The 25,679-nt window shown below is 44.4% G+C and overlaps 1 protein-coding gene and 1 non-coding gene across 2 annotated transcripts in view; one reads left to right on the top strand and one right to left on the bottom strand.

Annotated features, from left to right (window-relative positions):
• The window catches only part of VAT1L (vesicle amine transport 1 like), a 101,604-nt gene that overhangs the window by 17,720 nt on the left and 58,205 nt on the right, over positions 1–25,679 (top strand). Inside the window, exons 3-4 of the mRNA XM_016196843.2 lie at positions 1,776–1,991; positions 21,500–21,642. Coding sequence (XP_016052329.1) covers positions 1,776–1,991; positions 21,500–21,642 — 359 coding nt within the window. The remainder of the gene's footprint in view (positions 1–1,775; positions 1,992–21,499; positions 21,643–25,679) is intronic.
• LOC148091027 (small nucleolar RNA SNORA15) lies at positions 938–1,078 on the bottom strand. The gene has a single exon (XR_015716085.1). It is a non-coding gene; the product is annotated as a small nucleolar RNA SNORA15 (small nucleolar RNA).

The raw sequence follows: 25,679 nt of genomic DNA, 5'->3' as shown, positions 1-25,679 counted from the left end.
ATCCGATGGTCCAAACCATCACATCTAAGATGATATTCCCAACATTCGTCATTTGGTCTTCAACACTTCCAGGGATTAAGACACCCATTGCCAGGGGTACAGCCTCTCCTCTCCATCGGCTTCTTCATTAGACAGCTGTTCCTTCTGCTTCATGAGGTTTAATGGGTCTGTAGTTAGCTTCTGATCATTAAACTGAATTCCATGAGATCAGGAACCAATCTGGCCTTTCTAAGAGTGAACATTTATTGCTCTTTTCTTACATGCATACTGCCTAGTGTATGGCATGTATATTATGTTATTTAATCTTCATAAGGACCCTGTCCTAACAGTATACCCATTTGAGAGCTGAGGACATGGAGGCTTAAAGAATTAAAGTAACAGTCCCAGATTTGGTAGGTTCACCTGTTATACACCCTTATATAATTTTGTCTTTTTTGTAGCACTTATCTCAGGTGTAATGAATTAATTATTTTATATGGAGTCGGTTTACCTAGATTAAAATCTTGGCCCAGCTGCTCTCTAGATACATGACCTTGGGATTATGCTTGAATTTCTCTTTGCGTCAATTTAAATGTCTGTAAAATCTACAATCATTCATCTATAATACGAAATTCTTACAGAACCCATCTCATAGGAGGCTTTTGTTGTTTGTTGAGAAGGGGGTAGAAGAGAAATGCTAAGCTACAAAGAAATTAAAACAGTAGAGTCAATGATAAACATATATATACTAAATACTACATATGTATACACACACACACTATATACTAAAGCACACATATAGGAAAGCCGTTAATTTATTGAGAATTTATTATGACCACAGCAATTTGAATATTGCATTTGAAAGTCATAGTACAAGCCACTAACACAGACAGCAGAATGGTTCCCTATAGCTAGCACTTTGCAGCTCCTACAAACTAATAATAGTATTAGTTCAGTTATTTGTATCTCCCTTTAGTAATGAAATGCTATGAAAAAAACTTAGCATACCACCGTAACCGCTTTAAAGGGACAACTTTTTTTTTCTCTCGTGGTGTTTAGCTATGTAAACTACTGATAAATAAAACACAGTACTCAGCCATCCCTTTATAGGGGTTTTGAGTTAAAACATGAGACGTTTTTAGGACAATTCCTGCCATATAATGTATATCCCATAAATAATAGTTGTCCTCACACCTGGTGGCATATTCCTATTTGGATCTAAGCCTGGTAGCTCTTGTTCAGTGTCCTCCACTTAGATTTACATGGTCTTCTGATGACCACGTTCATGTCCACAGTGATCGGTGATCCATTGCTAACCTTTGATGCCAATACCAGTGATGCCACAGTGAACCAGCCTGTCGGGGCATCCATGTGGGGTGGCAGAGAACAAACGAGAATAGATTTTACTCTGAGCCTTGCCCCAGCAACCTTTCTCATGGCTCAGTTTTTCTCAGCTCCAAAACAGAGAGGTTAGATGAGAGGCTGAGTCAGTAAAATGACCTTCTGACACGAACACTTCAAGGTGTGCAATGTGCTTCACACTGTGTATTTATGCTCAAGAAGAGTAAAGAAGCTTGTCTCCATGGCCCGTGGGAATTTTTTATAGATGGGCTTCAGAGCATCCAAAAACTTCGCCTTGAAATTGGGAGGCTGGTGAGGGTGTGCATGTTTGAGGGGTTGGGTGCTTGTTCTTTCTGGGAAGGAATCTATAGTCTTCATCAGATTATTGAGTATTTGAGAAACCCATCAATAAAGGTTAAGCAACCTCCACTAACCCTGTGCTTCCCTACGCCCAGATCGGGGACCGTGTCATGGCATTTGTCAATTATAACGCCTGGGCAGAGGTGGTGTGCACGCCAGTGGAGTTTGTCTACAAGATCCCAGACGACATGAGCTTCTCCGAGGCAGCTGCGTTCCCCATGAACTTCGTCACAGCCTACATGATGCTCTTTGAAGTTGCCAACCTCCGGGAAGGGATGTCTGTGCTCGTGCACTCGGCTGGTGGCGGCGTGGTAAGTGGACTGCCTGGGAGTCCTCTTCTCGAGGTCATGGTGGTGGCAGTGGAGTGACAATGAGATGCCTGTGTGAGCTGTTTCCATTAGGAGGGATGATCTCTGTCATGCTGGGGACGCTCACGTGGGCGGAGGAGGTCATAGAGATGATTGCGTTGCGGATACGGTGAGCCTCAGGGACGGCTGCTCTGGAGCTTGGGAAGGTCCCCAAGATGGCATGTCAGGACTCAGCGGGTCTCAGAGATGGTTTCCGTCAGAAGCACTCTCAGTCTTGGTATTGCAACGAGCCGTTTCTGTCAGTCACTGCGAGATGCCTCACGGTCCTGCGCTGCTACTATTTGAAACGCCACAATGGTGGATGATGTACTCTTTCAATAAATTGCCGCGAATTCGAGATGGTTCCCATGTTAATGACATCCTAATTCATTTGTGTTCTGATGTATTTTCTTGAGTTGGAGAGAGGGAGGCTGAGGTTGTACTAGCACAATGGGAATTTCACATAAACCTCAGCACACCCGCGAGGGTAGCTGCACATGCGAATGTCATCTGTCAGGTGTGTCTGACAAGGGGGAAAGTAATGAACCTAAAAATTAATGCTCTGGAGCTCAGGGATGGCAGACGTTTCTTCCACGGTTTAGACATGTCTCAGTGACAATCACTCAGTACGTACTAGACGCCTGCCACAGGGCAAGTACTATGTCCCGTCACGGTCTGCTGTGGTTGGAGAACTCCAGCCTTTCTGAGAGTGAGAGGTATTACTCATTAATGCAACAAGTATTTGTTGAACACACAGTATGTCCTGGACTCTTTGGGTTAGAGTTTAATAAGAGAAGGTCCTGATATACCATCTAGGGGGCTTTGAGAGGTTCTCAGTGCTGGTGATTCTGTGGTCTGATGAACTCACAGATGTGAACTCGTACGCTTGTGTCTACCTTGAAGACATTTTCAATGGAGGTCATGCTAATACTGATTTTTAAAAATATTGCCTTTCTACCATTATCAAAACCCTACCTAGTATAAAGCACATTTCTATTTTTTCTTTCTGAGAAAATAAGCTCACATACAAAAGAGAAGGCGAAGAGATGAAACTTTAGGAATGCCTTAAGAGGAATGTCTTCAATCATTTTAGCAAATTTGCTAATGTCTTTTGACCATGAGTAAAGATATAATAAAAGCTAAGCATCCCTTAGAAAAGAAACAGATTTCAGTGCCAGCTAATATGCTAACAGCAAGCAAGCCATTTAGAATTCTGGCATTTATGATCTTAATGTGCTCAGCATACAAAGCGTTGGAGACTTGTTTTCATATTATCAACATAAGCGTCAGTCTTTATGATAATGCTAAACCCAGTTCTGCTGAGAGTCAGTGTTTAAACATTGGCACTGATGATGTTTCCTTTCATGTCTTTATATTTTTTCATTTGAATTTGTTTCTGGAACAAAGAGGAATGTGTCAGGAGCATGTGCCTCACAAAAGAGAAAAAAAGCTCTGGAAATAAAATTTTGACTGTGCCTTATCCTGGGCTTACTGACATCACAACAGTAAGAGCTGGAATGGAAAACAGGTGAAGGAACTGGGGGAAGGAGACAGTGAGGGTAGGAAGACAAGTTGGCACACGTAACGCAGGCCAGGATGCCCTAAAGCTTGGCTGACGATAGGCAACAGTCTTGGGACTTAGCTTCCTGATACTGTGTGCAAACAGGGGAAATGACCAGCGAGGTGAGCTAGTATTCACTTGATGGAAATAACCAGTTATTACAGAGAGTCGTAACTAGTACCAAGTTTTGAGATTTTTCTCGGTGGTTTCCCATAAGAAATGTATGCAGAAGTGTAATGAACATCCTCGACAAACCTGTTACAGTAAATGCCATTATTTCCTCGATGCTTTTCTTAAGGTGTATCTCTAGTATAGTCTAATAGCACCAAAGTAAAGCAAAATAGAGTGAAAACAAATATCCTGGAGCCAAAAGGAAGTTGTCCGGCTTAATCTGAGGCAAGTTTAAAGGCCAGTGGGTCTCCTTAAATAGTGTTTCTCCCACCCGAGATTTGATGTGTGGTGTGAGCACTGAGCTCAAGGTTACCATTAAAGGGATGACTTTTGGCCAAGTACACATGTGTATCAACACTCAACCAAGCGGTGGTGGAGTTGACTCTGTCTTACAAAATGTAAAGGGTCCTAAGGATAACCCAGACCATTCCACTGCCCCACAGTGGAAAGACCGGTGATTCACCCTCAGGTAGAAATAGATTCCTTCTAAGAAGACAACCAGTCACTGCTCTTGGGGTTGGAGGGTGCTCTCTGGGAGCACTTTTAATGTAGTATCTGTGCTACCCTGGAGGGGAATGGAGATGCTTCCAGTCTGTCGGACAAATCTGATATGTGCGGCCACTGGCTGCATGGCTACTGTGGTAGGCAGGAGAATGCCTCCCCTCCCCCCTCATAGACATCCATGTCCTAATCCCTGGCAACTGTGAGCATGATACCTTACAAAAGGAATTTTTGCAGATTTGATTAAGGTAAGGACCTTGAGATGGAGACGTTATCCTAGAGTATCCAGACTAGCCCAGAGTAATCACAAGGTGATTCCTTAAAGATGGGAGAGGGAGGGAGGAGGGTCACAAAGAGATTTAAAGACACCACACTAGTGGCTTTGAAGCTGGAGAAAACACCATGAGCCAAGGAATGTGGGCAGCGTTCAGATGCTAGAAGAGACAAGGAAATGGATTCTCCCCTTGAAGCTTTCAGAAGGAACACAGTCCTGCTAACACCTTGATTTGAGCCAAGTGAGACCCATTTTGGACTTCTGATCTCCAGAACTATAATATAATAAATCTGTGGGGGGCGGGGGAGGCAGTTCAGCCACTCAGTTTGTGGTAATTTGTTATAGCAGCAATAGGGAACTGATACAGACATTTCTCTGGGCTGCCTTCCTTTTCACTGTGGAGAGCCCCCAGAGGCCTGAAGAAAATCACATAGCAAGTAGCAGAACTAGGATTCATACCCTAATCTGGCTGATTCCCAAGACTATTCTCTTTCCATTTTACAACCTAGAATGGTGGGAGATCCTAAGTCATTCATTCATTTATTCATGCATTTAACAAATATTTGTTCAGTTTCTACCCCTTTTCCCAGTGCTAACTATAAACATTTTATTTTATTTTTATTTTATTATATAGTGTAGATGAGGATTTTCTTTTTTCTTAATTGAATTTATTGGGGTTACATTGGCTAATAAAATTATATAGGTTTCAAGTGTACAATTCTATGACACATCACCTGTATATTGTATTGTGTGTTCGTCCAGCTGGCGAAAGGGCTGACTTTGCTGGAGCACAAAGTTGGCAATTAGGGAGTGCCAGTAACACACTTCACTGTAAAGTGCTGAGAAAGCCCATAACAAGTATTTGGACACTAAAAGTGCTATTTACCCTCCTTGGTTTAATTTTTACTGTGTGTCCATAAAACCTGGCTGGCATTCACGTCCCTGTTCCTCAGCTTGGAGCAGGCATTCAGGTTGTTGACTCATGTCGCAGGAGGGGTAGTGGTTAGGGCTCTGGATGTGGCAGTCGTGGGCTCAAACCCTGACCCTCATTCTCACTGATAAAAGGCGTAAACTAATTTGACGTATATCAAGTAGTCAGCGCAGGATCTGGCACAGAATACCTACTTAGCTATTTTTAATTCTACTATTAGAAATGATATTAGACTATCCAGCATGGACTTAAGGAGGCATAAATTCAAATTACACACGCATGCTTGGTTTTGCACTGTTTTTTTGCCCTGTTCATCATCAGGTTAAATTGGGTCACAATAACTCCAGTCCCAAACCTGAAGCAAGCCACACAGATTTAAAAGTTAACCATTAAATCAAAGGCCCTCTACAACCATAACGTGAGTATTTCTAAATGCCCTTATGTAACTCCGATACCGGGCAGGTGTGCCCATTCGTGCTTCCTCCGCGCTGACCCACTGCACATGACAGGTTGTGAAAGCCGCCGACCCAGCTCGGGGCAGTGGAGGGGCTCAACGGCTGCCTCCTGTTCTCTCCCATCAATGTCTGGGCCACATTCAGGCTGAGTCAGGGCCGGGAATGCCCTGTATGTCAGAGAGCTGACGGAAAGTTCCATCAAGCTGCCAGCCTGCCTCCTGGACTCCCTGCCTGCCAGAGCTGGGGCTTCACTGTTCTGACAGGAGAGGGGAAGGCGGGGAGAGCTTCTTGGGGCACTGGAAGAGCCTGGAGGCTGCTTCCTCTGCAGGCCATTGTCCTGAGCTCAGCCTGGCGTTGGGATGTGGTGTGAAAATAGGAGTTTCAACTAACCGCAAAGACAGGTCTGGGCTCCACTTTGTCTGAAAGCCATGGTGACACCCAAGACTGTATCCATCAGGGGAAGCTACTAAGGGCTTTCAAAATCAGGCTGGTCGTTCTTTTCTAAGGGAAAATGTTGAAAACTCTTTCTGGGGCTAAATGAACCTGAGGGCCAGTTGAAATAGAGCCATACATACGGGTGCCCACTCCGTGCTGACACTGGACAGTGCCCCAAGGAGACAAGACTGGAGGAGACAGTCCTTACAAGGGGAGGACTCTGTGTTCTCCGGAGGAGACAGATAAGCCACTAACTGTGAAGTAGAGTATGGAGTCTGCACTAATGGAAGTAATATAATTCTTTGGAAAAGAACACTTAATTCTTCATGGGGGAGGGATGATATGTCAGCAGAATTCTTAAGGATAAATAGGAGTTTTCCAAGTTGCCAGAAAACATGGCACAAAGCCCCAGGAAAGCATGGCTCTGCAAGTATTGGGTAGGTAGTGACAAGGGACACAGGTAGGCAGGGGTAGATCATGAGAGCCCTGATCTGCCTGGAATGCCGGCTTCACAAGACTCTTCCCCTCCCCATCTCCCAGCTCCCAGTTATGAATTTCATTTATAACTCTGGATGGATGGATTGATAGATGAATCAGAGCCAAGATAATATGCAGTAGCAATTTTTTAAAAATTTAAAATTGTCAAATTTCACTTTTTCAAATTTTAAACATTTTATACATAGTATGTACTTGTATATGTGAAATTAAGCATGGAAATGAATTTTTTGCTAAATTTTTTACAAGCATTCTGCCAGTGCCTTGCACGCGTTATGTTATTTATGCTTACCACACCCCTATGAGGTATCAACCCATCTTGAAATCTAGGAAACTGAGGCTTGCTGAAGTCAGTTATCCAAGGCCACATGGTTGGCAAAGAAGACAGAGGTAGAATTCACACTTGGATGGGTCTTTCTCAAAGCCTGTGTTGTAAAACCACTAAGGTAGGTCAGGAAATGACAAAGAAGACAGCAGGCAGAAGTCCACCCATCTGCTCACTGCTTCTGCCTGCTTGCCTATTTTTGGAGTTTCTGAGCGACCTGGCTACAAGCTGTCTTTTTCGATGGCATATAGGGTCATGCTGGCTTCTGAGGAGCCAGGTGGGCGGCGGACAGGAGTGAAGCTTGTGGAGCAGGGCAAGGTGGTGAGTATGCACCCAGCTTGGAGGATGGGCACATGACTCCCCTCTCTCCAGAGGCCCAGCAGAGGGTCAATGCCAGTAGGCTTGCCAGATTTAGCAGGTATGGATTTATCTGGCAACCCTTACTTCCCAAGCGCTCCCCGAGGTCTCTCACAACACGTTCTAAACCTTTCAGGGAATTAATTACACTAGTGAGTCTGAAAACCTGGATTTGAGGCGATTAGGAGATGCATCCAGTCAGAAATGCATTAAGGAGGGCAAATATTTTAAGCCTCAAGAAAAGAGACTAAAAGGAGCCCTTTCCTTTAGAGTCCGTCCCCTTGATGAGAAAATGGCTGTGTGTTCGATGCCAAGACATGGACTCCCCTTCCCAAGGCCAAGCAGAGGCCAGTCTTACTCCCAGCTGCTCAGGGGTCTTCCCCAGCCACACAACTCTGCAGCATGGTGAGGGGATAGGACCCTGAAGACTGGGGCAATGAAGATGAGGACAATGGAAGAAACCAGCCTTCCTCTGCCACAAAGTGCATGAGGAAGTGATGGACTCTATTTGTCACCCGAGAGGCCTTTATTGAACAACTACTATGTGCCAGGCCTCATTCAATGGTAAATAAGGGAGATAGGCACATAGCCAAATAAATACCAAAGTGTGTGTGTGTGTGTGTGTGTGTGTGTGCGTGTGTGTGTGTGTGTATGTATATATATATAAACACACACACACATATTCTATATATGTATAAATAATGCACATGTGTATATGTGTATGTTTTATAAATATGTATGAATATGCATATATTATAAAGGATAATTATATGATTGAGATGCTATCACAGAGAATAAACAGGGAGAAAGGAACACTGCGTATTGAATCATCAAAGATGACCTCACTGAGTGGGTGACATTTAAGCAGAGACAAGGAGGCAATTATAGGAAAAGCAAGAAAGAAGCACATTGCAGGCTTTAGGAAACAGCAAACACCCCAGGAAGGAAGTGCTGATGGTCTTTAGTCATTGAGAGAGGATTACGATGCTTGTCTAATCACAGTTTGCTTGCTGAGATCTAGCCTGTTAGCTGTTAGGCTTTGCGGCAGACACCCAGATACCCACCATCCCCCCATCCCTGAGGTCAGTGCAGACGGTCCCAGTTCAGCCAGCAGATTCTGCAGCTCTCTACCTGAGGTCGTTTTCTGCAACTTGGTCCTTGCTTAGAACAGGCTGAAGTTTCTGGGAGTCAATGCCCTCAAGAGCATCCCTCAACAAGGGAGCGACGGGAGCTGGGGGGTGAATACCTGAGCTTCCTCCCCCTGGGTGGGAGAATTGTGAGGTGTGTTCTACATGGTCTCTCAAACGGGCGCCACTAGACATGAGCTCCGGCCGTGCACTGGCTAAGCCATCTTACAGGCTTTCCGCCTTCCCTGCTTCACTACCCCACTTCTCCCTTCCTGGGGTCAATTCTCAAACGATGTGCACACAAATCACCTTAGGGTCTGCTTTTGGGGAAAAGCAAACCCTCTGAACAAGTCATTCACCATCAGCCAAAAATTAACCCAAGCATCCCTCCCCATCATCTCCTCCCCACCAACGTTTTTATCTTTAGCCGCGGCTGTCTGTCTTCCTCTTACAACCACACACGTCAACCTGACAGCTCTTGCTAGCTCTCATTTCTCTGCCTGGAAAATTCCTATTTATCATTTAAATATCACCTCCCCTTGGACACCTTCCCAGCTCTCCCATCTCTACACCCTCAATATTGTTTTACTGATATTGCCCTCACCAGACTCTACCCACCCACTACCCACCCATCCATCTATCCACCCATCCAATAGATATGTATCAAGTACCTCCATATGCCAGGCAGGCACCAGCATGCTGCAGTTGTCCACAGGCCTTCCTGTCTAGATGGAGCTTTTTGAGGTGAGAGTAGGTCTTAGGCATGTCTGTGCTTCCAGCATGTGGCGCAGGGTCCAGGACGAAGTCGGTACTTGGCAACTGTTTGATCAAATTGAATTGATGAACTTTACCTGTTCCAGGCAGACAGCATCTGTGTAATGATAATGAGGTTCTTAATTACACAGAGGTGGATACATTTATTAAGTATGTGGAATTAATAAATGTGTATGTTATCATCAAAATGTGAATGACATGTAGCCAGTTTCATTACTTAAAATAGCTTGTAAGCAATTAAGCCAGTGACCATGCTTGATTTCCCAGTACAAAAATCGTTCTTCAAAGCAGAAACGGCCCTCAGCAGACTCCACTTCATCACTCTGTGAACCACAGAGTCTGGAATTCCTGCTTTGCCTCCCAAATCTTTTCAAAGCTGTACTAAGCTGTTTGACCTTGTAATTTCATACTGGTAGGGTTACTGTGTAAAATACAAGATGCAACCCTATGCACTGGCAATATCTTTTAAAGAAATAATCAGAGAGTTAGTCAAACAGGCAGCCAGTCTGTATTCAAACATTGAGCATCTACACTTTGTCCTACAATGTGCTAAACACAAAACATACAGGACCAGGTAAAATAGATTTAGGCTCTGCCTTCTGAAACTTATAAAGATCTATGTACCAAGATGTTCACTGAAATACGGCTTAAAATAACATAGCGTTCTAACTTCCTATGAAACAGGGATTGGTTAAAATGGAATTATGGTATATCAACACAGTAGAATATTTCCCAGCCATTCAAAATGATGCTGTTAAAGAATTTTCATGATCCAGAAAAATGCTCACAATATAAGTTTAGAAAGAAAAATATAATAATCAGGGTACACATGGTATTTTCAGTGTGATTCCAATTCTTTGGACAACCAAATATTGATATGTTTCTCCATGTTGAAAAATTACTGGAACAAAATAAGCCATATTCTGTAGAGGATTTATTTCTGAAATATGGCATTATAGTTGACATTTTTATAGTTTTCTATATTTTCCAAATTTCATTCTTTTAAATTGGCATGAACATATGTTGCTCTCATAGTAATACTTTTTCAAAAGAGCTTAGTAGAGATCAAAACAGATCCTTCCACTGCAGAAAGTGGCATTTCATCTCTCACCTATCGGGAAAGCTTACTAAAATGTTCAGAGTCTCTGCTGTGCTTTGGGAAGTAACAGCTTCAGCCACACCAAGAGTTTTATGGCAATGAGGAAGCAGACAGGAAACTCTGGAACTGTGAGCGGTTTACCTTTAGCTCTTCTGTTGATTGTGGCCTATAAATATTTAGTGGCCAAAAGCAATGGGTGTGAGGGGGGAGAAAGGGAGACAGAAGCCAAACCATCTACTTCTCCCTCTGTTTCCTCGTGCTTCTGACATATAAACCTGTGGCCCCTGAATTGTGTTGCCCTAATACTGTGCCAGCAATGCACCTCAGAACCTTGGCAATCATTAACCCACCTGTACACCTGACTTTGGCTACAACTGAGGCCGCATATCTGCCTGTCCACCAGAGTGTGGACATGCGAGAGCTCTAAAATGCATTGTGGCATGCCATTCAACTCGCTGTGAGTAAAAGCAGCAGCTCAGATCGAAGCTGTTGCCTCAGGAAGATCGCCTATTCACTGGGCCATGCGAGAAACTTGTCTCATGCGTTCATGTAAAAATAGCCTGTCAGGCCACTAAGCAGTTCTGAGATCAAGTGGTGAAACCAAGGGAACAGTAGGATGACTGTCGTTGCCTTCACAGGCTGTAAAGATAATTGCTGTGCTGTGGTTGTAAATAGCAACATAGTCTTCCCTATTTACTAGTGTTATTTTCACCTTTTGATTTACAATATTTAGTTGTGCTAACCAAAATTCTGTTATAAAAAAGTAGGCTGAAGACCCCGAAATATCTAGAACTGCTAACGCTCACATGGAGGGAGACAGTCCCACTGTGCCACTTTTTTTTTTTAAATCCTTACCCAAGGATATTCTTTCCATTGCTTTTCAGAGAGAGTGGAAGGGGAAGAGAGAGAAAAACATCAATGTGAGAGAGACACATTGGTTGGTTGCCTCCCGCATGCGCACCGACTGGGGCCTGTGACTGAGCCTGCAACCGAGGTATGTGCCCTTGGCTGGGATCAAACCCAGGACCCTTCAGTCCAAGGGCCGACACTTTAACCACTGAGCCAAACCAGCCAGGGCCTGTGCCACATTTAAGAGGATTTTTACCTTACAGGCCATTGTCCACTGGACATGATTTCATTGGCCAAAGAGAAGAGTTGAATGGATCGAACACGGTCAGGCTGGAGAAAAGAAGATTCGGGGTGTGGGAGTAATAATAAGGGATATGAGACACACAAGTCTATTTTTGTGTGTGCCACACCTCCTAAGGCAAAACCTACAGAGAGACTACCCATAGCACAATATGAATAGGACCTTTGAAACGATTAGAATTGCCCCAAAATAGAAGGGGCTAACTTGGGAGGCAATTAGTTCACCGCCCTCACCTCATTAGCTTTTCTTCTGGAAATATACAAGAGGGAGCTGAGTCAGGCTTCCTCCGTCAGGAAGGAGATGGAGTGTGACCCAAGAACATGTGGAGGTCTTAGGTGCCTGCAAATCTATGCTCTCAGCGCTCCTCAGGTCTCTCCCTTCCTGTCTCTCCAGGGTGACTGCCTGGCTGAAGATCTCGTTGGAGAGACAGAGAGGAGTTGAAGTCCTTAGCCATAGCATTAGCTGTGCCAGGCAGGCAGGATGTCCTTCGTTTACGAGGTCTCATCCTTCACTCCCCTCGCCCACCCTGAGGAGGGCATCCTGACCATGCTTGCGAAAACGACTGTTCTGAAGGCTTATGTGACCTGCTCCATTCCAGGTGGCTAGTAAGTGTAGTCAGGTGTACCCCACAGGTTATCTGCGTCCAGAGCCTACCATTTAGCATTCCTAGAATATAGCATAGTGCATGTTACAAAGTAAATGTGCACAGAGCACAATGATTTCTGTGTGTGGCACACATATTTTCACTGAATGGGACAATAAATACATAAAATTTGCAGGACGGCAAAAAGGATACCATGAAAGGGACAGGGCATTGCCTTACTGAGATGTGTAAAGGAAGAAAAAATGTGAAGAGATTTTCATTCATTCATTCCCACACTTTATGGACATCTTCTATGTGCCTGGTGCTGTGCAGGGCAGGGAGGGAGGGACTCCAGATAAAGAAATATTAAAGACAGAGCACTGGACCTGCTGATGTCACTGTTTCAGTCAGAGAGATGGCCTGATAAACAATATCAAAAGTGAAGTAATTTTACACGTGTTGTGTTTACAAAGAAAGTCAATTAACTGAATGTTTATTAACATTCTTTGGAAAATGAGCTGCTCTTCAAAGAGAGTGGGTCTGGCCCAGCCGGTGTGGCTCAGTGGTTGAGCGTTGGCTCATGAACCAAGAGATCACCAGTTCAATTCCTGGTCAGGGCACGTGCCTGGGTTGTGGGCTCCATCCCGAGTGGGGGGCATGCAGGAGGCAGCCGACTGCTGTTTCTCTATCATCGGTGTTTCTATCAATCTATCCCTCTCCCTTTCTCTCTCTAAAAATCAATAAAAACATATTTATTAAAAAAAGAGAGAGGAAGTGGGTCTGAGGATGAAGACGTAGAAAAGGTCAGCAGGTAACGCTGAACATCCTCACAGGAACTCCCATCTAGAGACCCGGGCTCAGCACTTCCATTTCCTACAGGACTGAGTATTAATGGTCCTCTCATCCAGAAGCTTTCAGTGCCACCCTCCAGCTGGGAAGGTGTTCTGCACTGCATAGTTCAGAACCTCAGCCCTGGGATTTGAAGTTGCAGAAAGAGTCCCGATGTCTGATCTCTGAAGGCTGGCAGGGGACAGCAGTGATTTGAGAGCCTGAGCGTTTCATGCCCAAGGCGGGTGCTTCCAGTGAAGTTGTTGATCATGTCAGACAGGTGCTGAAACCAAGGTCAGGCTCCGTAAGGAGGCACCTTCAGTGAACAGGGACACTCAGACAGAGGCAGGGAAGTCAGACCACTGAGTTGTGAAAACCGTCATCCCAAGTAAGGGCAGCTGGATCCACCAGGTGCTGTTGCAGGCTGGCTCACAAATCCCTGTGTTTAGAGCTCAGGCGATGCAGTCGATAGGCAAACACGGGAGCAGGGAAGCGAGCTTACACTTCCCAAGCCCCAGTCCCGTGAGGACCTCTCTCTATGTATGTCCATTTAACGCTCATGACAACCCTGTGAGGTAGGCCGTGTTATCCCACCTTTAGAGATACAACTGTCAGTTCAGAATAATTGGGCCACCCACGGTCCTTCAAGTGATGAGTGGTAGATCCAGGGATCAAAATTCAAGTCTCACAATGCCTACATTTTTGCTCTCCTCTCTGGCCACCCTATTAGTTCCTTTTCTTAATATTAGGGTGGCCACACCCTAGTAGGTAGGGTGGCCCAATTTATCTATGGCATTTCCAGGTTATGCCTGTTGAACAAGCAAATTTAATAATAGTGTCCCCTCCACTCGCAAAGAGTATCCTGACTTAGACAATAAATTGTATGATCACCCTACCTAACAAGTTCTTGGTTGAAATAGGTGCATTTATCAAAACCACAGCTCCAGACTGTGGGTACAAATCGTAATTTGGCTGGAAATGTGAATCTGGCATCCTGCTATGCAAACATAGTATCCAGGAAATTTATTCGGATACACTGCATGGAAGGCAGCCAGGGTGGAAGTGGCTGTGCCCCACCGTGATTGAGAGCCCTGGTGAGGGGACTTTGCCATCTGGTGGACTGGACTAGCTTCCTGGCTAGGATTCCAGCCACGTGGTTGCTGGAGTCCAGCTCTCAGGCAGCGTGGGAGTCCGTGGATGATGGGTTGCCCTGTGCCCACCCATGGTCTCCGTTAGCTGGAAGGTGGTACTGCTGACAGACAGAGCCTTGGTAACACCCCCATGAGGGCTTGTTAGTAGAGTTACCATGTGCAGCTGGGCAAGTTAAACACTACAGAAGTACTCAACCTTGGGGCAAGCAAGGGATGCTGTTTTGTACTGTTTTATGAGATGGTCAGTCAGACGTGGCCACAGGAGACAGAGGAGAGGGTCAGGGAAACCATATTTATTCTAGTGATAGGTCCTAGAGACAAAAGGCACAACATGCCACACAGGGCCACTTGGGAAAACACGAGGATGGTCAGGAGGCAGAAGATAGTAGCTGAGGAAGTGCTTAGGCACATCGACAGAGCTGGTGTTTCTAGAGCATGTTGAGCCCTACCTGTGCAATGAGGTTGAGTAAAAGAATCTACACTCTTCACCCTTTGGCCCTGCTGCTTCTCAGCTGAGTGTGTGTGCAATGATCTCAGCGCAGTCTGAGCAGGGGCAAGGTTTAAATATTCACCCTTGCTGTCAGCTGACAGGCAGAGCAGTGAGTGGCTGGGAAAACCTGGGGTTCAACAGCCCAGCTGAGGCCCAGGGGGCAGGGAGGCAGAACTCCTCCAAGCATCCAGAGCTCCGGACTTTGCGAACAGGGATGGGACTTCTTTCCTCTTCTTGCCTGACTCACAGAGGACTGTGTTAGTCATGCCCCGATCTACGGGATCCCACATACTAAGCCCACATGCTGTGATGTCAACCCCAAATAGAAAAAGATTGTCACAATGCCAAAACTGACCAAATTGGAAGAAGGAAAACTTTACAGGTTGCTGGATCTCAGCACTGGCTGCGTATTAGAATTACCCAAGGAACTCATAAAATATGTACTAATACTCAAGCCCACCTTGGTTTTAAATAACATATCTGATATTAAGATATCCTGAGCATCTTGGGGCCTCAGCATCTAAGGGGGGGCCATTGGAGGAGATCCTCTCTGATGAAGAACTGAGCTGCGGCAGAATCTTCTGGAAGGTTTGTTAAAACTCCGATTGCCAGGCTGCACTCCCCCACCCCTCCCCTCGAGTTTCTGAATCTGCAGGTCTGGGGCGGGGCCTGAGAATCTGAGTTTCTAACAAGTTTCCAGACAATGTGACTGCTGTTCTGGCCCCCAAACTGAGCAGCATGGATCCACATAATAAATAAAAGAGGGGGAAATAAAAGATGTTGTCTGCTGAGTCTTCCCAAAGAATGAGTCTATACTGCATTTTTGAATTATACAATGTTTTCCCTACTTAAATCTTAAGCAGTTGAAAAATGCCTGTCACACTCGTCACTTTTTTCCCTCCTTTTCTCCCTCCCCCTCAGCCCTGTGCCCCTGGAGCTCTTGCCGTTGAAATTCTCGGCACCTGTATGTTAGAGGGAGTGCCATGTGTAGTTCAGCAGTTTTGCAGGAACAAGCAAGATAAAGACAGGGAAAGGCTGACTGCTTCTTCGTGTGTGCTCGGCTAGAACAGAGAATATTCTTTGCTGCCTTTCATGGCAGTCACATGGATCAGCCCACACAGTGGGATTTGAATATCCTCTCCTTGCAACAATCGAGTCAACTGAGTTGTTGACAGGCAAATGACAGCCCTGATCAGAAAAAAAAATAAGTTTCTAACCCTGTGTCTAAATCCCAGCGTGGGAGTTTGTATTTGTCACAGGTAAAGCAAGTAATAAGTGTGGCTCGGTGTTGAATGTACTAGATTTCATGATAACATTCAGTTATCTTTTCTATTCCAAGAGCCCTCTTTGCATTGATGAAGATGAAAAAATAAACTGACAATTCTTTGGAAGCAAACAACTCACCTCACCATTTCCTCCCGGCGTCTTCTCAGTACATTCACAAGCTCATTCTGCTGATTCTTTTCCATTCTTTGACCACATGAATGGCCTGTGGTTTCCATGAGCTGTTGAAAAGTGAAAACAACTTTTGGAAGAGACATATAATTTCTATTTTAAAAGTGATCTCGGAAATGGTCAAGCTAGCAATACAGGGTTTCATTTTCTACCAAACTTGGGGAAATGAGTAAGCTTTCATTCTCTCGGGGAGCTTCTTTAGCCCACATAAAGAACCAGTCAGTGTGACCCACGAATCAGAGAACTGGAGAGACCACAGAGATCATCAAGTCCAAGTTCCCACTTTATCTGGTCTCTCCCCCAAACATGTCCGTGTGACTTTAATGCATGCCACTCATTTTTTGCATATTTGCAAAAATGTAGTAGTGTACCAGTGTGGCCTTAGCCTAGGGGTTCAGTAGTTGGAATTGGTGTTCCCACCCTACTGGTATAGATGCATAATTGTACTTTTAATAGCATATTTATTTCATTAGTATCTGTTGCCTCTATTAGAATGCAAGCTACAAGATAACAGGGGCCATATATGACTTTGCTCACCTTGGTATTTTCAGCATCTCTTCCAGTGTCTAATCTATTAGAGGCACTCATCAAAAGCCCTATCACGATAGAATGAATGACTTAATGAAGTAAGAGAGAAGCTGAGATTCAAAGGATGACTAGTAATCAGCCAGGAGAGAAAACAGGGAAGAGGTTTACAAGCAGTGGAAATTGCATGTGCAAATGTCCTGTGGTGAGAGAGTGGGAAGTTTCATGTGCAAAGGTTCTATGGTGTAAGCAGTGGAAATGGCATGTGCAAAGGTCCCTGGGAAAGACTGGCCATTTTTCCATATGGTCAAAGCTAGAATTCTGGTATATTATGAGGAACAAGTGGGGGAGATAGATAGTACCTCCATTATAAATCCTTTTTAAGCCATCCATTCTTTGCCTCTTGCTTAGTTGAATCTCTGATGTGGAATCCTGAATCTCAGTGCACTGACAGGATCATCTGTCCTAAATTCCCATTTAGAGAGTGACCAGAATTTCAACCAGGCTCAGTCCTACATTCAGGGCAGTTATAGGTAACAAATGGCATTTATTGAGTACTTAGTATGTAACAGGCAGTGTCTCAAGCCTTTTACGTAGATGTATTTGCTCCTCTAGTCATTTGTCTACTTGTGCCTAGCTTTTCTGGAACAGGATCTTTTTTGAGCAGTCAGTGTATTGATACAAGTCAGATTTTAGGGATGCAAAACAGCTCTCTTGTAACGACTGTTCCTAGATTTCCCACAGTCTGTGCTCTGCTTGAGGGGACCTCGATAGTCCTGGAATTAGGACTGATCTGGTTGAAATATGTTCATTTATGTGAACTTGAGACCAAGCTTTCCAAGGAGTGGCTCAATGAAGCCTTCCAGGCTGATGCCAAGGACCTATGGTTTCTCTCTAAGACTTCAGTTCCATGTCAGCAACTTGAGGGCTTAGCTGGATGGGTAAGAAGATTCATAGCAGGGTGGCCTTGCAGCTAAGTTTGACTCTCAGCTCTGTCATTTACAAACCGAATAACCTTGGACAAGTTCCTTTCCCTCTCAGAATCCTCATTTCCAGGCATAAAAGGGAAACAAAAATACTCTAAAAGTGGTTTGAGAATTTAATGAAGCACTTTCGCACAGTACCTGGCACATGGTGAGACCAAGGGAACCGCAGCTGCTGTGAGCGCTGTATTGTGGGCCACGGGGAGGAGAAGCGGAGGCTTGCCGCAGAGCCCTTACCTCCTAAAGGGGGAAAGGAAAATCAATTAAAAACAAGGACATGCCTATCTCCAATTATTGCTGTTGGTGGGAGAATGGCTTGTCCTGCTCATTTTATGTTCCGAGTCTGTAGGTAAATTGCAAATCCTTTTTATTGAAAATTCATTCCGTCTTCCACAAATGTTTATTGAGTCTGTGCTATTTGTTAGGCATGTGGGAGAAACAGGATAAATTAGGTGCTGATCCTGCACTCACCTGGGGAGTTGGAGAAGGGAGAGTACAGATTTTCTATAAATGTGAGGGGAAGCACTTTGCTGCTTAAATATAGAATGCTGAGCATTATTTACTTTAGAAAATCATTGAGGATCTTGCAAGGGCCTCTCATTGCCTAACTGAAGTAATACAGAGCTAAAAGGTGGGTGGGTTGCTGCAAGTAGATGGGCACTGAATCTGTATTTTCTACAGATGGTATTATTTATATAATAATATAAATTATGATAAAATATATAATGCTTGTATGTTATACTAATTATATTATATATTATGTATGAATATATAAAAATAATCATATTTTTATATTACAATAGTCTTCCTCTTACCCACAGGGGATACATTCCAATACCCCCGGTGCCTGAAACTGCAGCTAGTACTAAACTCTACATGTTTTTTCCTACACATACATACCTGCAATAAACTTTAATTTATACATTAGGCACAATAAGAGCTTTACAACAATACCTAATAATAAAATACAACAATTATAACAATAAAATAAAAGTTACTGGAACATAAGCACTGTGATACCACAACACTCGATCTGATAACTGAGGTGGCAACTAAGTGACTAATAGGTGGCAGTGGATGCAGCCTGCATGCAGCTGGATAGAAGGATGATTCACATCCTGGGCAGGACTGACGGAGATTTCATCACGCTGCTCAGAACAGTGCACAATTGAACACTTATGAGTTGTTTATTTCTGGAGTTTTCGATTTAATATCTTCGAACTGTGGTTGACTTCAGGTGACTGAAACCACGGAAAGGGAAACTGCGAATAAGTACAGGAGATACTGTATAACCATACTAATTATATATTATAAATGGAATATTATGTACTAGGTATTAATTATATATGTATACATATATATACTAATAATCCATATATACATATGATACATTATTCTGATTATACTATATATTTTTATATCAACGTGTTGCATATTACATATATAATACTCATGTTATATGTTAAATAATAAGATAAATATATAAGTAACTCATTTACTCCAGATCATCTCATTTTACTACCACATGTATCTTTCTCATTAAAAAAGGAAATGGCAGAGTTCTGCATGGATCAGAGACTAGGTTTGTTCATTGAATCCATGCTTTATTCCCACGCTGCAATACTAAAGGACAGAGCAATCTGCAAAACGATGGGGGGAATTTCCCATTACACGATGTGTTATTTTTGAATAGCCAGGCGGAGATAGGTGCCAAAGTGATCGTTCAATACACAAGCCTGGGACTCAGGGAAGGACTTGGGTCTAGAGATGGAGATTAAAGTGTGTCAGTCATTTTTGACACTCTAGCATCTATAGCACAGTGTGGCTAGCACAGAATAGGAATTTGAAAAATAGTTGAGCGGGTCCATGTTGTGTCTGCTTAAGGAGAGAGGGCAGGAGGGACTGCATGGACACTGGAACTCGTTCTGATCTCCCATCCCAGCACTAACAGGGTTAGCTCAAGCCCTGTTGAACCCGAGAGGGTGGCTACGTTGATTGCTGGTATTTACACTCATGAGTGAGGAGAGTGCTGTTTGTTCTCTAAAATCGGGACAGAAAACTTAACCAAATATCAAAGCTATTCTTAGAACAGAGAACTACACAGCCTCTCTGGTGTCCCAGGTTCACACCCATGTTCTGAAATGTTGACCTCCGAGTGAGTGTGTCAGTACTGTGTCTATTTTAGGTCGCAGCTGAAAAATCTGCTTAGCTTAAATGTCAGAATAACTTGACAACATGGCATAATGGAAAATGGCAATAACTGGAAATCAGGAGACCTTGCTTTAAATCTCAGGTCTGCCTCTGAAGAGCCGGGTCACCTTCACCTTTCTGAGCACCCTTTTCTCACCCATAAACAGTGGTGGGAAAGGGTAATTGGATGATTTTCCAAGCCTGACATTCTGATTCTCTCAACGTTGCCTTTCATTGTAAATGTTGGGAGAATTAAATTTCCACAAATTGACCTGCCAGCCTAATTTAGTCTACCAATATGAAGAAGACATGTAAATAAAGTGATAGGCAGAAATAAATATCACAGGCGACTTCGGTAGAATAAGCTCCCTCCATAATAATTTTTGCCTCCTAAACATAGTAGATGGAACACTGGGGAGAGACAGTACTTGGTTTTAGAATGCATCTTATTTACCAGCAAATTGGGTTTTGGGGGAATGTTTCTGAAAGCACATGGTCACCATACTTTGTCCAATGACTTAAATTTCCAAGCACGCTGAAAAAGGACATGGAAAAGTCATCCATTTCTGACTTCATTTGTGATTTCTCCTGGATCATTTAATATTTAAGCCTCATGTACTGGCCTTTTCTTACATACCTGGACATCTCAGCCCTGGATATAATAAGCCACCAAAGGGTGGAACTCATTCAGATTTATTGTGTCCTGTTTTGTGCCAGGGGCTTGACTTGTGTTACGTATGCCCTCATGTGACACCCTTGCACGTAGTCTGCATTTCGGTCAAAGAGGTGGGTCATGGAGTCTTTGACCAAAACTGTCTGGCCACACCACAACTCAACGTGCTGAAGGTTGCTTGCTTAGGGCTTCTGTCTGGCTGTCCAAGAGGACAAGCCAGACATGCACAAGAGTTACTGCTGCAAAAGCAACCCTCGACCAATATCAGCTGGAAATCTGGTGGATAAATATTCCAGCTTCATCGCCACTTGGTTGGGATAACTCTGAAGTGTATTCTACACTTGCTCACGGAGTTCTTCAGACGGCTTGAGTTCCAGGCGCCCAGGGTGGATATGGGCTTGATAACATATCCTTTGTGGGCTGCCTTCTGTTTCTCTCTTGACACCCTGGTCTTTCCTGCAGTTGTATTCCTGATAAAGTACTAATGCTTGCATCTTTGCCTCAGTGTCTGCTTCTGAGAGATCCAAACTAAGCCATCCCCCAAGATCCCTGTGGAGTAGGTACCATTATTGCTAATTTATAGAGAGGAATCTGAGGTTAAATAATAGCTGATAAGTCTTGCTGCTGGAATTTTGCTGGCTTATGCCGACATTCCTCTACATCGGTGCTTCTCAACCAAGGGAGATTTTGTCCCCTAGGGGACATTTTGAAATGTCTGCAGACAGTTTTGGTTGTCACAACTGGCTCCTAAGTAGGTGGAGACCAGGGAGGCTGCCAAACCATCCTATAATTCATAGTTTAGCTCCCTACAACCAGACCAATACAGCCTAAAATTGGCCAGTAGTGACAAGGTAGAGAAATCCTGTTCTACACCCAGCAGTACTGGTTGTTGGATGGTAGCTCCCCGTGTGTGACTTGTCTGTTGTATTTCACTTCTAGGGCCAAGCTGTGGCTCAGCTATGTTCCACGATCCCCAATGTGACTGTCTTTGGAACAGCTTCTACTTTCAAGCATGAAGCCATCAAAGACTCCATGACCCACCTCTTTGACCGAAATGCAGACTACGTGCAAGAAGTGAAAAGGTATGGTGTTTGCTCAAAAGAGCACCAGGTTGGCCCTTGCTCTTGTCTCTCTGAAAGAATGGTTGCATTCATCTAGAAGGGGGCTAATACTACTAATATAAATATATATTGGGGGCTTAGTATGACCAGCTCTATGCTAAATACTTCACCTGTATTAGATCATTGAACCCTCTCAGCAGCCCCATTACCCTCCTTTTGCAAAGGACAAAACCCAGGAATGGAGCAGTTAAGTACCTTGCAAAGCTAATTTATAACTTGCAAAGCTGTTATGCTAGCTGCTGTAATACGGCCTTAACATAGAGAAGTTTATTTCTTGTTCATTCACACAACCTCCTGAGGGAATATGGACTCCAATCTGGGTGTGACTGAGAGCCAACAAAGGACCAAAGTGGCGACATGATCAGATTTGGGTTTTGAACAGTCACTGGTGGTGTGCAGAGAATGAATGGGGGGAGGGTGTGCTGGAGGCAAGGAGATCAGTCCGCTGGCTGTTGCAGTCACCCAGGGGGACACTGGCTTCTAACCTGATCCATTTCCACCTGTGATCCTGAAGCTATTGCTCATGGCTATGTGCACGCCAACACAGGGACTCAGGTGGAAAACCCAGCTGCCACCGTGTACTCAGATGATTTGTGCATGTCAGCCTTCCTGCAGCTCAGAGTTCAAGGCTGGTTCTCAGGTTTTGCTCCACTCACAGCTCCTGAGGGGATTCAGGGATGTCCCAGAGCCAGTGTTTCCTAATTTTCCATTGATCAGCACTAAATTGTAAGGTACAAAGGAATTAAGTTGTCCAACTAGCTCCCTAATAGTAGCATCACGATTTCCTGCAAATCACACATTAAGATGGAAAATCGAAGGACTGGAGGGATGGGAGATCGGTTGTCTGAGGTGGTAGATTGAGACCAGGTAATGAAAGTTTCTCAGAAAGGACAGTCTTCTGATAGTCTGAATCTTCTTATTTATTTTTAAATTTTCAACGGAGAGATTTGCATATAATTTTAAATTGTCCCAATATTTCCAGTAGGGCATGACAAGAGAGTTTTAGAGCTAGATATTAGAAGTTCCCCTCCTGGTTCTCAGAAGACTATAGATTGCAGGCATGTTTTAAAGACTTCCAGGACTTACCTTTGCCTATTTTCATAACCCAGAGGTGGTTCTTCCTTCTTTTAACTAGCATCTATCAACCTGTGCTCTGGAAAATGGGCTACCATTGTCCCTTCCATAATCTTTCCTTTCATCCTCTTAAGGATCTTTTTGTGAGCACCTTTCTTTTTATTCATGTACCGACCTGCTTAATAAATACTAAATATCTGTGTTGGGCCAGGTACTGGGCCAGAACGGGAGATACAGCCAGACCACCTTGCGAGTCACCATCTGCATGGAGTTTGAATGTAGCTGGGGGAAGAGGGGACAAACATTTTTTATTTTAATTCACTGATTTACAATTTCAATATGTGCTCTGGTGGAGAAATGCAAAGTACTAGTAAACATATGCAGATGGGGAAATCAGACGCATTGTCCATCAAATAATTAGTGAGGTTTGGTGGATTTGGCCAAAGGAAGAGCATTTCTGATCAGGGGGAGTGACATGTGCTAGGGCCCAGCATCAGAAAAGGCTTGGTAAATGCCAGAATCTGGAAGGTGACCAGTGCAGCTGGCAGGGGGAGGATGTGGAAAGTAGCAAGAGAAGCGGGTCAGGAGGGGCAGCTCTTCTGAAAATGTGACAGACGGTCTATGTCCAGGGAGCTCCTGTCATCCCCCTTTCCCATGTAGCTGCTCCATCCTTGTCCCTCTCTGTCCTTGACCCACTGCCTTTAGCCCCTGAATCAGTGACTTCTACTGATGTCAGCAGATTTCTACTGATGTTAACAGCATCTGAGACCCACCTCACCACCACCTTCTTTCAAGTGTGACTTCCTACAATTCCTTATGTTTTTAAGTAAAGTCCCCATGATCAGACTAAAAATGACCGAGAAGCTGCAAATACGTTTATGCCCTTTGTCCCACTAATCCTATCCTCAGGAAATAATCCAAAAGAAGACAAAAAAAGCAACAGGTCCCCAGTTGCCTACTGCAGAGCCAAGCACTGCTTCTGATTCATTGCAGGTGTGCGGCATATGTCCCTTGGGTGAATTAGAGCCTCGTCTGGAATCGTGAACATGCAGAAGCAGCCCCTGCTATCAACAGAAGGAAAATAGTTGAGCAGATTACGCTCCACCCACACATTCGAGTATTATGCAGCCCCTAAGAAAAGATAATTATGGAGGCTCTGTGACAAAATGAAAAAAAAATACCCATGGTAGCATATTGAGTGAAAAAAGCAGACTGCCAAATTCCATCTACGCTGTGATCACAGCTTTGTATATATTCGTGACTCATAAGAACATAAAATGAAAGGAAGGAGGGGAGGAAATCCAACCACTAACATGCAACAGGAGGGGACGCAGAGTATTTTTCTCTTTCCTTCTGGATCACGGATATTATTTGTTACACTAGTGTGTGTCTGAGTAACTAGAAAAAATAACATAAAATCCTCTGAGATGAGAACTCGTTTACAAGCCAGTCATTTGGTAAGCTTCCACTGAACACATTCTCAGCCCAAGCCAGGCACTGTAAAAGGAACAGGGAAAGAAGATTTATATACAGACCTAACCTCATCACTTCCTCTTCTGTTTGGGAGGAGAGAGATGACTACACTTGAAACCAAGTACAAGAGTTAGAAGCCTTGAATCATGTGCCTCTGTCTGTAGGGGCCATAAAAACAAAGGAGAGGAAAACCAGAGAGAGCACCAGGGTGGACAGCCCCTAAGGGGGTGCTTGAAGGATGGGAGCGATTTCAGGAGGGAGAGGGAGGTGGAGAGCGAGTCCCAGGCAAGGCGAGTGAGCCCAGCGCCAGGCGGGTAATAGCGCCAGGTTTTGCTGGTCTCCACTCACTCTGCTGAGCATCGCAGCTAGACCACCGTGTGTGTGCCTCAGACAGTCCTGCAAGGTGATAATTCCTCATTTACAGATAAAGAAACCGAGACTTAGTGAAAATTAATGAGAGTCTAAGTACATGTGGGAGCCATTAGTAGTAAACACTTATGAAGAAGCATGATGTGTGCCAGGCATTGTGCTTGGAACCATGTGAAGAGTCTGTTGGGCACTGGGTGCTGTGCTCAGCCCTCTGGGCACTGGACACTGTGTTCAGCCCTCTGTGAGAGGCCTACTATGTGCTAGGTACTGTGCCAGGCACTCTGCAATAGCCTCATCCCTCTGTCACAAGCTTGGAGGTGATGGGTAAAGCTATGGCATAGGTGAGTTCTCAGAAAGGAATTCAGAAAAAGAAGAACCGAGGGGAGAGCCAAGGACCCAACTAGAAATGAAAGTTACATAAAGTGGAATTAATTTCTTGGCAAAGTAGAAGCGTTTCTCTCCAGCAATGGCTCTGTGGTACTTGCCACCACTCAAGAGAAATTCTTCACTGACCATGTGGGTGGGAAGCAAAGAGGTGGCATTCCCAATAAAGGGGTGAGGAGTTTGGGGACCAAGGAAGGACAGACGCAAAAGTCTCGGATCAGCAATTCCAAAATACCTTGCTGCTGAATCTGGCCCAGAGAATCCCTGAGCTGGGCCTATTTGTGTTTCAGATCTGGAGAGATTTACAACAGCAGGAGAAAGCAGACATAGCAACCTGGCATTTGGCTCTCTGCCCTCACCCGCTCCAAGTTTATGTAATCGTGCTTATATATGTGTAGGCAGGGCAAGCACCCCCGGGAATTGGTGGCCTAAGAAATGAGCCTGACCCTGTGCCTCTGGGAAGCAACCTCACTCTGTGCTTCTCACAATTATCCCATTAAAAGGAGCTGCTAGGGTGCTTTTCAGTGTGAGCAAGACTGAGGGAGGACCCATCCCAAGGCTACTTGTGGGGTCAGCAGCATTTTAAATAGACCCAACTGGGTCCAGTTCGGTTGATGGATTGGGCTGGTAATGACTGAACGAGGGATGGCACTCTTTTCAATGAGGATCATTGCTAACCTCAAAAGGAGCCATGTTTG

This window comes from Miniopterus natalensis, chromosome 18 (genome assembly GCF_054644295.1).
Source record: "Miniopterus natalensis isolate mMinNat1 chromosome 18, mMinNat1.hap1, whole genome shotgun sequence".
NCBI classification, from domain to species: Eukaryota; Metazoa; Chordata; class Mammalia; order Chiroptera; family Miniopteridae; genus Miniopterus; species Miniopterus natalensis.
The sequence above is the reverse complement of the archived record's forward strand: the minus strand, read 5'-3'. Positions and strand labels throughout refer to the sequence as shown.